The following is a 12,360-nucleotide window of genomic DNA, read 5'->3' as shown; positions in this document are numbered from 1 at the left end:
TTAAGATTGGCCAATATGAACAGCATGTATGCTCTCCTGACACAAAGAAGATTACGCTGGCTCGGACATGTCACCCGCATGCCAGATGGCAGAATCCCGAAAGATATCTTATATGCTGAGCTTGTGGAAGGAGTCAGACCCAAGGGCCGCCCAAGACTAACATATAGAGATGTCTGCAAGCGAGACATGAGAGCCTCGGGCATCAGCGAAAGTATGTGGGAAAACATAGCCAAAGACCGGAGTGCATGGAGACAGACTGTGCGTGCTGGGACAACCCTTGCAGAGAACAAAAGAATTGAAGCGGCTTTAATCAAGAGGGATAAAAAGAAAGCTGCCCTGTCTGCTAGCCCTAAATCAGAGGCATACACATGTACGAATTGTGGCAAAGTCTGCCGTTCTAGAATTGGCTTGATTAGCCACACCAGATTCTGCCCCGTCTCAAGATTAAGCCAAAACCAGTGACTCATTTGGGCGCATCCATTGCCTTTCGAGACAAAAGGAGCCATATATATATATATATATATAGAATTAAAGTGTTTTTTTCCAACCCTTATAAGCGTGTATAGTGTGCGTCTCTAGATAAAGGCTGGTTGTAAAGCAGTTCCCAAAGTGGTCTACGAGCACTTCCAAGAGGTCTACGGAAGTGAAACAAAAATTGGGGGTCTATGACCTATAAGTGGAGGTCTACGATAATGGATCTCATTTTAATATGTCCATTAATGAAATTAACTCATAATAGCTATGTTATATTTTTGGTTGTTGTTGAGTCAATTTATGTATTACAAATTAAATTTTATTTTGGTTCATTTTAATTTGAATTTCATCAATGAATGGCCTAGAAATCAGTGAGAAAAACAGATCTGAACTTGAGTTTTTTCCAAAAAAATGCAGGGGTCTACCGACAACTGGAAAACATGGCAAGGGATCTACGAGACAAAAAAGTTTGGGAACCACTGATGCAAAGCCTAGACATATAACTGACGAGATAAACAAAAAGTCATGTGTAAAATGTGACTAAATTGCGAGAAGTGGTGTCCCTTTCCACGGGAAGAGAAAAGCTTAAATATAAATTCACGGGTCAAAAGTCTTGTGTGTCTATGTTATGATGGGCAGGGTATAAAAAAAAAAGAATTTGGAAAAAAAAAAGGGGGGGGGGTTTCCGACCTAAAAGCAAAGTAATTAATTTATTTTTCATTAAACTACTTTTGTTAAAAGATAACATAGGAATAATTTATTGGTCTCCTTGGAGAAATTTAGCCGCTTGCGTTCAATGCGTACTAGATCTTTTGATTCGTGTTTCTGTTTAAAACTTTCAAAAGAAAAGACCGATTGTCCTATTGCGTCTGGGCAGCGCTATGCATTTTATGGGACTCTTTGATTTCTTTGTTTTAACGGTGAGTCTAGACGTGTTCTGATTGCTTAATTAAATGGAAATTGGCAGATGTACGTTGGCTTTCATCGTGCCCGTGTGCTAAAGTTCGTTCGAATTACATTAACTCTCAACAAAATGAAGAAACGTTTTCTACTGTCCTGTAAATAGAATGGTGTAGTACTTAGTAAGTCTTGTATTCAAACAAGCTTTATTAATCATTTTCCTACTCGAAGAATGCCAAGGAAGTGTTTTACTGTAGAACAGTGTTTCCCAAAGTGGGTTACGCCTAGCCCCAGGGGTGCGGGAAGACATTGGAGGGGCTACGCATTGCACCTCATTAACTATGCTGATTTGTGTAAATACCCATTTTCCTCATAGATGCAAGGCGAGGGGTACTCATTGTTACAAAAATGATAAAAGGGTACACTTTAGTCAAACGTTTGGGAAACACTGTTGGGAAACACTCTTCAATATGAAACAACACATTTCTGATCCAGCCAGCTCAGTTCCCCCCAAAATTCTCATACACCTTTTTTAAAACAATGTAGCTTTTCAATACTGTAGTCTGTACACCGGGTGCACCAGAAAAGCAAACTATTTATAGTTTTTCCAACATGTATACAAATAGCTTGATTGACTTAAATAAAGCATAGAGAACAAGGAATATTATCTGAGAAAAAGACTGAGGTTAATCAAGTCTTTAGTTCAGATATCTCATCTCATTTTCCTTTCATTGTCCCCAAAAAGACTTTTCTAGAACAGTGGTTCTCTAACTGTGGTACACGGATATGGATATTTAAGACTTGGTATTGAGTCTTTTTGCACGTGGACAAGCTTAGATCTCCAACAATTCGAATATAGGAGAAGCTCATTGAACTATCCAAAAACAATAAACTTAAGCTCATTGAACTATCCAAAAACAAGGCACTTAAGCTCATTGAACTATCCAAAAACAAGGAACTTAAGCTCATTGAACTATCCAAAAACAAGGCACTTAAGCTCATTGAACTATCCAAAAACAAGGCACTTAAACTCATTGAACTATCCAAAAACAAGGAACTTAAGCTCATTGAACTATCCAAAAACAAGGAACTTAAGCTCATTGAACTATCCAAAAACAAGGCACTTAAGCTCATTGAACTATCCAAAAACAAGGCACTTAAGCTCATTGAACTATCCAAAACAAGGAACTTAAGCTCATTGAACTATCCAAAACAAGGAACTTATGCTCATTGAACTATCCAAAAACAAGGCACTTAAGCTCATTGAACTATCCAAAACAAGGAACTTAAGCTCATTGAACTATCCAAAAACAAGGCACTTAAGCTCATTGAACTATCCAAAACAAGGAACTTAAGCTCATTGAACTATCCAAAAACAAGGCACTTAATCTCATTGAACTATCCAAAAACAAGGAACTTAAGCTCATTGAACTATCCAAAAACAAGGAACTTAAAACCAATGCTTGAGCAAGGAGAACACAGATTTTGATTACAAAAAATTTTTTTTTCAAATTGATATCTTGCATTATGGGTCATTGTACAGAACTTGGCGACTGCTTCCTCAACTTTTGGTTGAATAGAGCGTGGATTCAGTGCTGTAATTAACCTCGACAAATAAAAGAAACCGACTAGAAATTTGTGCTTCAGAAGATTTGCTGTTGCTATTTAGGCATTGAGCCGATCAATATCTTTTCTTATCATATATAATACAGACGTTACTTAAAAAAAAAATGATTACGTCCTACGCGTCATGCATTTAGTCGTGCATATTAACCAATGACTTAAATTCTTCCAAGTCACTGGTTTTCCTGGCTAGTTCAGGCAACCCATTCCATGCACTAATGGCACTAGGGAAGAAGGAGCATTTGTGCAAATTTGTCCTAGCATATGGGATGAGGAATGTGCCTTTATTTTTGTGTCTTTCTGAGTATTTTATTAAATTTTGTTATTGTATTTGAAGATTATGGTTCTGTGTATAATTGTTACTTTACTTTTGAGTCTTCTCTCCTGAAGGCTTTCTAAATTTAGTGATTTTACTAAAGGTGTTACTCTAGTCAAATGTGAATATTCGTTTGTTATGAATCTCACTGCTCTATTTTGTGTCTGTTCCAGTTTCTTAATGTTTTCTTGAGTTGAGGGGTCCCAAACAGAGGATGATATTCTATTATTAGCCTAATGAAGGTTAAAAAACATTTTAGTTTTATGTTCTTATTTGATTTATAGAAATTTCTTTTAATAAACCCTAATGCTTTGATTTATTTTTTTTAGTTTCATTAATATGGGGACTCCATGACAGTTTTTCATTTATAATAACACCTAAGTATTTTGCGTTTTAGTCTGTGTTACTGGTTTGCCATGAAATGCACCCATAAAATGTCATCACTTTTTTCCAAAGTCCAAGACACTTTCTAATGATTTGTATTTGAAACAAAAGTTATGATTTCAATAAACACGAAGTCAACATTTTTTTACATTTGTAATTTATATACCTGGTACTAGGCAATTATGTAGCTTATTTCACTTTTTCGCCTACGGGTCCCTGGGCGAAATTTGACAATGCAAATGGTAGCTCTGGTCAATAAAGTTTGAGAACCTCTGTTCTAGAAGAAACAGTAATATTTCTCTCGGCAACCCAAATATTTGTTTCAATAAATATCTTTCCAACGGCTTCCTGAAGTTTCGGTCTGACCCAAAACAAAGCAAAATGACCATTGATTTAAAACAGGCGTCAAAGCAGACACAACTTAACCTCTGCCTCGGCCAGGTCCCACACATTTGGTTAGCAGCGGTCAGCGCGACAATGTCAAACGATGAGTTCCATTGGAAAAGAGAAAACCAACGTGGAAACGCCCTAATTGATATTTGAGTACAATCACATTAGCATTGACTTGCTTCCAATCACAAATATTCTTAACAGCATAACACTTTTAAAAAGAGTCTGCAGGATTACGTTGTAACCATATCATCAACAGAATCAGAGATAAATTAAAAAAAAACAATACTTTTTAAGTTCACATTCTTGGAAAAATATATTTTCTTGAGTTATAAAGTATGAAATTAATAATTGCATTACATTTTTGTCCTACACACGTAAAACAAACATTCAAACAGCTAAAATATTTTGTATCAATCTGTTAAAATATTGCATTTTTGTTTGCTTCTAAATATATACAGAAATTTACTTATCTACTTCTAAGGTATATTCAACTTTATATAGCCTACTTCTGATGTTAATATAAATTCTCTAAGCTAACATACTAATTCAGCATATCTCTCTTTCTCTCTCTCTCTCTCTCTCTCTCTCTCTCTCTTAATGCGTACACATTAAATGAATTTTCTTCTTTAAAACTTGACGTTGACAAGCTAATTTCGAGTCCCAATGGTAGACGGACACCAGGTTTGAGAACCGTTTCTCTGGTCAATCTAGCTTTTGCTGCTCCAAATAGTTGCTGACTTCCTCACTGTCTAACAAAACCTCTGGATTCATTCGGACCATCCAATCTGGCAGTTTCATTAACTTTTGGTATAATATTCGTCTGTCGTAGAAGCACAGTTCCTCTCTTTTGTGCCTTTTGGCCGCATGTCGTAAAATTTGCCTCCTCTTCGAAAAGTCCTTTTTGCAGTAGGCGCAGAGGAATCGCTTCTGGAAGGCATGTTCCTCCACATGCAGCGCCAAGTCTTCCTTGCTGGTGCCGAAGTAACCGCAGATTCCGCATTTCAGCTGGCATTGTCTGGCGTTGACGGGAATAAGTCTTTCTGGGTCCACGGTGTGCTGTGCCAGGTGTAGCTGGAAGTTGAACAGTTTCTCTATCGTGTATTTGCACAGGTGACATGCGTAGGAGTTGATTGTGGACTCTAAAGAACAAACAATTTACAATTTAAAAATACTAGTAGAAATCATCTTTCAATAGTTCTTGATTTCATTGGCTACCAATTAGACTAAATATAATAAAAAATGGTCATAAAATACCCATTTAACTAATGTGTCCAGTACACAGAATACAGAAGTATTGATAAAACATACATACAACATGTCATACTATTTGTGTATTTTTAGCACTGTAGAATTAGCTTTAAAGTCAAATGTGTAGACAAAGATCAGATTACTGTGATTTACCTTAAGTATGCACATCTCCAATTTAAGAAACTCATTAATTTAAAAATACATTATAGAATATAGGAGAGCCTAAATATTCCTACATTAGTCTATTAATTTGATTTTAAATTCGTATAACTTTTTTTTCTTTCTGATTTTAAGTGAAATTTGTTTTTGGAACAATAAAATCCAATTATTGAAGCAGTTAGTTTATTATATCACTTAGGCAAGGCCGCAATAGTTCAGCCACATGATCCTAAGCAGTTATAAGAAAACAAAAACACTATAAATCAGTTGGCCTATCAATAAAAAACAAAAAGACCAATTTGTGACATGCGAGTTAGTTTTTGCGCCATTCTAGCTGCTCTAATTACCTTGGCATTACTTCACTGTAATTAGAGGGGAACAATTCTTGCTAGAATAAACGATTAACGACAATTAAACAATTTTATTTGTTTTGCTACAAAGTACAAGTGCTTCAAAGGCAGTCAAAGTTACAAATAATAACAATAGACACATAATCAACATGCTCAAGTCAGCGCGGTTCTGCAGGGAAAACGCAGGGAATAAAACCTGGACCGCTGCCTTCATCGAGACCAAGAGTGATAGTTGGCCTGAAAACTAACAACGTCATAACCTGTGGGTAGTGGGGACTCGTTCCCACATCACATCTCTGTACGACGTGGCGACGAGCTATTGGTCATTGCTGCCCATAGGTTGAGGTTGTCTATTTATGTACCATGTGTCGTGAACCAGTTGTCTATGTACCATGTGTCGTGAACCAGTTGTCTATGTACCATGTGTCGTGAACCAGTTGTCTATGAACCATGTGTCATGAACCAGTTGTCTATGTACAATGTGTTGTGAACCAGTTGTCTATGTACCATGTGTCGTGAACCAGTTGTCTATGAACCATGTGTCATGAACCAGTTGTCTATGTACAATGTGTTGTGAACCAGTTGTCTATGTACAATGTGTCGTGAACCAGTTGTCTATGTACCTTGTGTCGTTAAACAGCTGTATATGAGCCATGTGTCGTGAAACCGAGAACGCCACACGGTCACATGATAAAACAAGGTTACAAAAGACAGTTTGTGTGGAAACACAAACTCAAAATCGGCCCCCGGAGTGGTCCACCCAGGCTTCAATATTTTCAGAAAGAACATCCGAATGAAATTATTTCAAAGACAAATGAGAGATAAGAATGGAGAAAGAAGGTTAATAGATCTTACTTTTCCCCAACTAATGTCAGGTACCCATTAGAGCTGAGTGGACTCAGAGGCGCCCAAGGATTCCAAAGTTGAAAATCCCAGTCTTCACCATGATTCGAACCCGGTACCCCGGTTCGGAAGCCAAGCGCTTTACCCCTCAGCCACCGCGCCTCCCCTGGCCTAACTGATGTCTTAAAATTGATCTAATTGTTTTGAAAAGCCTCAATCTCTTAATCGAATCCTAAAAAAAAAAAAAAACCATTTCCGCAATGAAAAAATAAGTTCAGGAAAATGCAGTTTGCGAGATTACTATTCGTTTTAAATTAGGTCTAATTTATAATGCATGCTAATTAGCTTTTTCTCTTTAAAAAACTGCTTGCATAACTGATTTTAAAAATTATATATTTCGCTTTCAGAAAAAAAAAGTAGCAACTTTGAATGGTCTAAAATATTGTGATGTCGGATTTTTAATATCTTTTCTAGTTTACGAGATCTAAACGGGACGGACGGACGGACGGACAGACATTTCGCACAAAACTAATAGCGTCGTTTCCCCTTTCGGGGGCCGCTAAAAAACGTTCAACACAAAAACACTCAATGAAGTTTAATCGTGACGCGACACTTGATGGTAAGAGCTGAAACTTATCAATGAGAGTCATGCTGGACCTCTCAGACTGAAGGTGTCGGATCATCAATGGGAGCGTGGGGGGGGGGGGGGGGTAAAGTTAAACCAATTTAAATATCTTTTTTTTTTTTATTATTTTGAAAATTCACTCTAGTAATGACGTATAGACATTTCTTATGTTGCTCAATATCATAGCAAAATCTTACACCCCCTCCCCCCCCCCCTTTTTTTTTGTTTCTCTTGATCAGCATGCGTCCCACTTTAGCCCCCAAAATATCTGGTCACTTTAATCTATTAGAAAATGTAAATTCTCTTTACGTACCCTGAGGAGTTTGTTTCTTTTCTTCGTTTGATTTCTTCTTATACACTGTCGACTCGATATGAACGATGGATTGCACTGTAGGATCAGACTGGGATATATACTTTATCTTCACTTCTGACTGTGGCAGAGACTCTTTGGCAGAGTTTTTCTCTGTGTCTGGAGTGACAGTAGAACTCGATCTTGTGACATGAATGTTGACGGATTCCTGAATGGGAAGAAGAGATGGCCGTGAGTTTAGCCACATGTCAACATTTGTTTCCCGGTTACACTTTTCTGCCTCTCCATTAGTAGACGTTGAAGTGCCGAAGTCTGTGTCCGGGGTTTTAGTCTTCTCTCCATCCACATGTATGCGCGCTTGGGTCTTGCCATGGCTTTTGTTTCGGTACTTCTTGAAGTTCCTATTTCTTCTCCAGTTTCCTAACCGTACGATCTTAAACGGCTTTAATTTTCCGGGATTGTGCAAAACGTTTTCCTTTTGTCCATTACTGTCCATCACTGGTAGACTAAACTCTGCAGCACAGATTGGAACTCAGAAGATAGAGTATCACAGTGATAAGTAAGTAGTAGTTGGTACTTGTCTTGTAGACAATGCAGTGACTCTTATTGGTTAGACTGAGATTTCTGCATCAAAGAAACGTCTTCAACTGCCAATGATGTAATTTTCGATGTTTTGTAAGGTTGAAACTATTTGGGGCACACCTGTTGCTTCATCGTCATGATTTGATGCGAATACATTTTATCCTGAACAAAATCAGAAGGAATTCCTTTCAGAAGAGAAATACGTTTCACTGGAGATATTAGAAAATAATACAAATTAAAAAAAATGTGAACTAATAATATGTGATACTCGGCAGTAGGCGGTAATTTTACGTTTTTTGGTTACCGTTTTGTTTAAAAATAAATACTAAATAGTTAAATATAGATGTGTAGACATACAAATAGATATTTATATTACCAATGTGGAGTCTCTGCTAGTTTAGGATGAACTAAAACAAGCATAAGGAAGCACGCAGAACACTTTCAAAAATGTGTACTAATCAATACACTGAATGCAGCCACCACATTCTTGCTACATAAGCATCGTAATTCGTCACAGAGAATTGGAACTACCAGCGCTTTCTACTAGAACTATTCATCATTGATTGTTAAAACTTGTAAGCATGTCTACTAACTAGGACCTCTTGTGTATACATGAACTGCACTAGAATTCACCCACACAAAGGTAAGCAGACATTTAAACCATTATTCAAGCAATCCGTTTTCTTACAAAAGTAGCAGACGACAAAAGTGCATTATTGCTGCCTGGTCGTGCGGTTTGCGCGCCGGACTGTCGTTTGGACTTATCTCCCGTTGTCCTGCATGAGGTTTGGACTAGGAAGTAAATTATCTTCAACTATGAAGGAAATAAATTCCGATTCCCTCCCCCTGGCTACGCCGTATATATATATATATATATATATCCACATCTATCATTAAGTAGCCTTTATTCCCCTTATTTCGAAAACAAATAATATAATTAATAACAATCAATTAATTAACTAATTGTTTAATTTTTTTTATTGATTCGTCTTCTCAGGTTTAATGAATAATCTTGCAAAGTTTTAACTTGATCCGAGAATGAAAAAATTGGGAGGAAAAAAAACATGTTGGAACTGTTTACGAGACAGACAAAGTGACGGGAGCTGTGTCAAATACCACCAACGACTTCATTACTAAAGATACTAAATAAAACGCACTTCTGATTATCGAGAAATCAACTATTAACTTTTTTTAAACACCAAAAACTAAAAGAAACTTTTTTTTCTCTTACCATTTATATCCTACCTTTCACAGCCTGCATCTTCTTCTCAAGACACAAACCAAATGGAGCCACTGACATACATTAACCGGCAGTGTCTAGTTGAGTCAAAACGCTGTCATTATATAAGGCAAGGCAAACGCTGAGACGAGGTTACCTTATCTTTCAATGCCATTCGGTATTCCCTTGAATATTGGCATCACTTTACAGCATAGGCTAAAAAACTGAGTGTCACTGTCTTTATCTCATTAGCCTTAGAGTCATCTGCTCTGTCGCGCCTCGTATCGCGTATCAGATAGCCGTGAGAGTTTTCTCCAAAATACTAACAAACTAAACACAATTCTCACGCTCACATTCACACACACACACACCTACACACAACTCCGCCACATATAGTTCATATTTATTTTAATTGCGCGAGGCCCGCATCATGCGTTGTGTATTTTGGGAATTCGTTCATGCTGAACAATCCTGTCAAAAATTGTAAAAAGTTTGTTAGAATAAGCTTTCTAATAAAAAAAAATATAATAAAGTGCAAATCATATTTAAACAAAACATGCCAGTGCACTTGTCTATGAAGCTTGTACTTGAAATAGACACAAGGCTGCATACGAATGGTAGAACTGAAACCAAAGTCTAAGATTATGTTTGATTGTAGATTGTAGAGTTAAGTTCTTTATTAGCGCTAGAGGCACGCATCTTGTAGGCCTACATCGGATGTCAGTCTTTCATTAATTATTAGATGAAATTGATAACAAGAAAAATATAAAAATATTTTAAAAATAAGTTATGTAATTACATTTGTAATAGATCTAGAGTAACAATGAGTCTGTGACATTAGAAATAGTTATAACCAGTACTTTTTTTTTCTTTTTTTTTGTAAAAAGATAGGTACCGATACTCGGTGATGGATTGATTAACATTTAACTACTAATAAATTAATAATAAACGTTAAAATACAACAAAAGTAATATTATTTTGGCCACATTGAAAAAGCTGCCGGCACGCCGTACCGCGGCCTACCGTCACAAAAAAAAAGAGTTATACCAATTGCTTTTGTTTAGTGCTATTTCATGCTTGTATTCTTTTAGCTGTTTTCAATGCGCAACGATCCTATCACTAGTCAGGACCAGTTGGGGATCAAAAAATATGTAGAGGGGAAAGAAGTGTCTGGCTGAATGTTAACGTCATTATACAATTGAAACTGGTTAATAGGACTAGACGTTTGCTAGGAAAGAAATGATTATCTCCTGATGACGTCCGATTGACTAGATTCGATTGACCAGATTCGATAGACCAGATTCGATTGGTTTGTTGTGTGTGTCTACTTACGTCTTCAATGGTTGAATCAATGGTGCAAGAGAATCAATCAGAAATGTTCGATCCAGCTGAATTCATTCCGTACAATGATAAACAAGTTCACTGACTTATAGAGCAAAACTTGAATTGAGAATGATAATGTTACTTTCCTTATAAATAATGCACAGGAATCCAAACTAAGGACTTAATAAGCACATAGCACATAACAGGCCTACATTTATTACAGCCACTAAGAATAAATAATGAGCTTATGAGGAACCTTATGTTTGGTTAATACCTACTGAGGTTAAAAAAAAACACCCAGATTATAGATACATGTCACCAGAATAAATACCCAGATCCTGAATCTATTTCAAGCAGGTCTTCGTGGGAGGTTCACACCCAAAGCTAACCAGAGTTATCTGATCTTATCTTCTTCTTATCTTATATAATACAGACGTTACTTCACTTTGATTTATAAGGTCACGTTTACGTTCTTCAACTAATAAAATTCAGTAAGGTAAGAGAAATATAGAAGAGAAAGCGATTTTAAGAAATATGGTGGCCATATAGATCTAAAAAAAAACCTACAGGAAAAAAAGATAAAATGAAAAGAGGGCGAATGGGAAAATTTTTAAATATTAGACCAACAAAAAATTTTTGTTTTTAAAGTTTTTTCCCCTATATTTCCAAAGAAAAGCTAGCTGGACAATGTCAAAGAATGGACCAGTCTTGCTCTTGATATTCTGCTAAGAATTGAAGAGGTTTTGTTACGCAAACTGTCACAGCATCTCTAGGACGAAAGTCAAATGACACATGGGATCTCTTCAATGTTTGCAGTTAGACTTTACACATTTAATAATGGCAATTAAAAAAAAATGTTTTACATGTTTCGGATGTTCCTTCAGAGTTGAAGATAATTACTTCCTAGTCCTAACCTCCCGCAGGACGACGGGGGATGGGATCGGGCAGGGTTTGAACCCGGGACCATCGATAAATCTGAACGACATTCCAGCGTGCAAACCGCACGACCAGGCAGCAATTACTGTCACACTTGACCTTTAGCCATAGTTCCTTTAGGAATGAGGGCTTCTTATTGTGTATAGAGTTGACCCTCTATGAATCGCTATCATTGCAATGCCAAAGAATAATTATTAGTTTTAGAAAAGGTGAGAGAAAAGTGTTTATACTTATAAAGAACCAGTAACCAAAACTAATTTATTTTTATTTAAAAAGGATATCTCCCATTTATTTTACTTTTCAAAATTTACCATTGTATTAATAATGTCTTCCATTTATAACTGGCAAAAGAAAAAAAGAAAGAATTTAGTTAACAGTTAAAGGTCACGGAGATATTGATTTGAATATCTCTCCTTCGACGTTTCTGAGACATGTTGAGTTGACCTGACTAAACCCAGGTCTTGGTATAAACACTCAAAAACATTGACCACTGTTTTAGGCCCTGAGCTCCAATGTGTGTTTTCCCGTGCAACTAGTAAAATGTCAAATGACCACGTCAGTCTAGATGTTTCAAGGTCAGTCTCAGGGGAAAAAAAAAGAGTAAGGCATTTTTTAATTAATTATTTTTTTGTTCAGCAGTAAATAGATCTTAACCGGCGGGCAATGGTTTATGTA

The 12,360-nt window shown here is 36.6% G+C and overlaps 1 protein-coding gene across 8 annotated transcripts; it reads right to left on the bottom strand.

Annotated features, from left to right (window-relative positions):
• Window positions 1-3,852: 3,852 nt before the first annotated feature.
• LOC106071869 (zinc finger protein ZFAT-like) lies at window positions 3,853-11,023 on the bottom strand. Of its 8 annotated transcripts, none has more exons than XM_056028130.1 (3): window positions 10,759-11,023; window positions 7,629-8,416; window positions 3,853-5,229 (listed from the first exon to the last, which is right to left on the bottom strand). In XM_056028130.1, exons 2-3 carry the CDS (start codon window positions 8,119-8,121, stop codon window positions 4,793-4,795), a joined length of 930 nt encoding a protein of 309 aa, XP_055884105.1. In that variant the 5' UTR covers window positions 8,122-8,416; window positions 10,759-11,023; the 3' UTR covers window positions 3,853-4,792. The 8 variants fall into 8 exon arrangements, with proteins under 8 accessions (XP_055884105.1, XP_013087538.2, XP_055884106.1 ...); XM_013232084.2 differs by having other exon boundaries at window positions 7,629-8,392; XM_056028131.1 differs by lacking the exon at window positions 10,759-11,023 and adding an exon at window positions 9,439-9,816.
• Between the last annotated feature and the right edge of the window lie 1,337 nt (window positions 11,024-12,360).

Source organism: Biomphalaria glabrata, chromosome 4, assembly GCF_947242115.1.
Source record: "Biomphalaria glabrata chromosome 4, xgBioGlab47.1, whole genome shotgun sequence".
Classification (NCBI taxonomy): domain Eukaryota; kingdom Metazoa; phylum Mollusca; class Gastropoda; family Planorbidae; genus Biomphalaria; species Biomphalaria glabrata.
The sequence above is the reverse complement of the archived record's forward strand: the minus strand, read 5'-3'. Positions and strand labels throughout refer to the sequence as shown.

Bases quoted from the DNA above. Each gene is read 5' to 3' on its own strand.
- LOC106071869 (XM_056028130.1), bottom strand. From the start codon at position 8,121: ATGGACAGTAATGGACAAAAGGAAAACGTTTTGCACAATCCCGGAAAA. The intron at 5,230-7,628 runs GTACGTAAAGAG...TTTGTTCTTTAG, and splicing joins AAAGAAACAAACTCCTCAGG to AGTCCACAATCAACTCCTAC.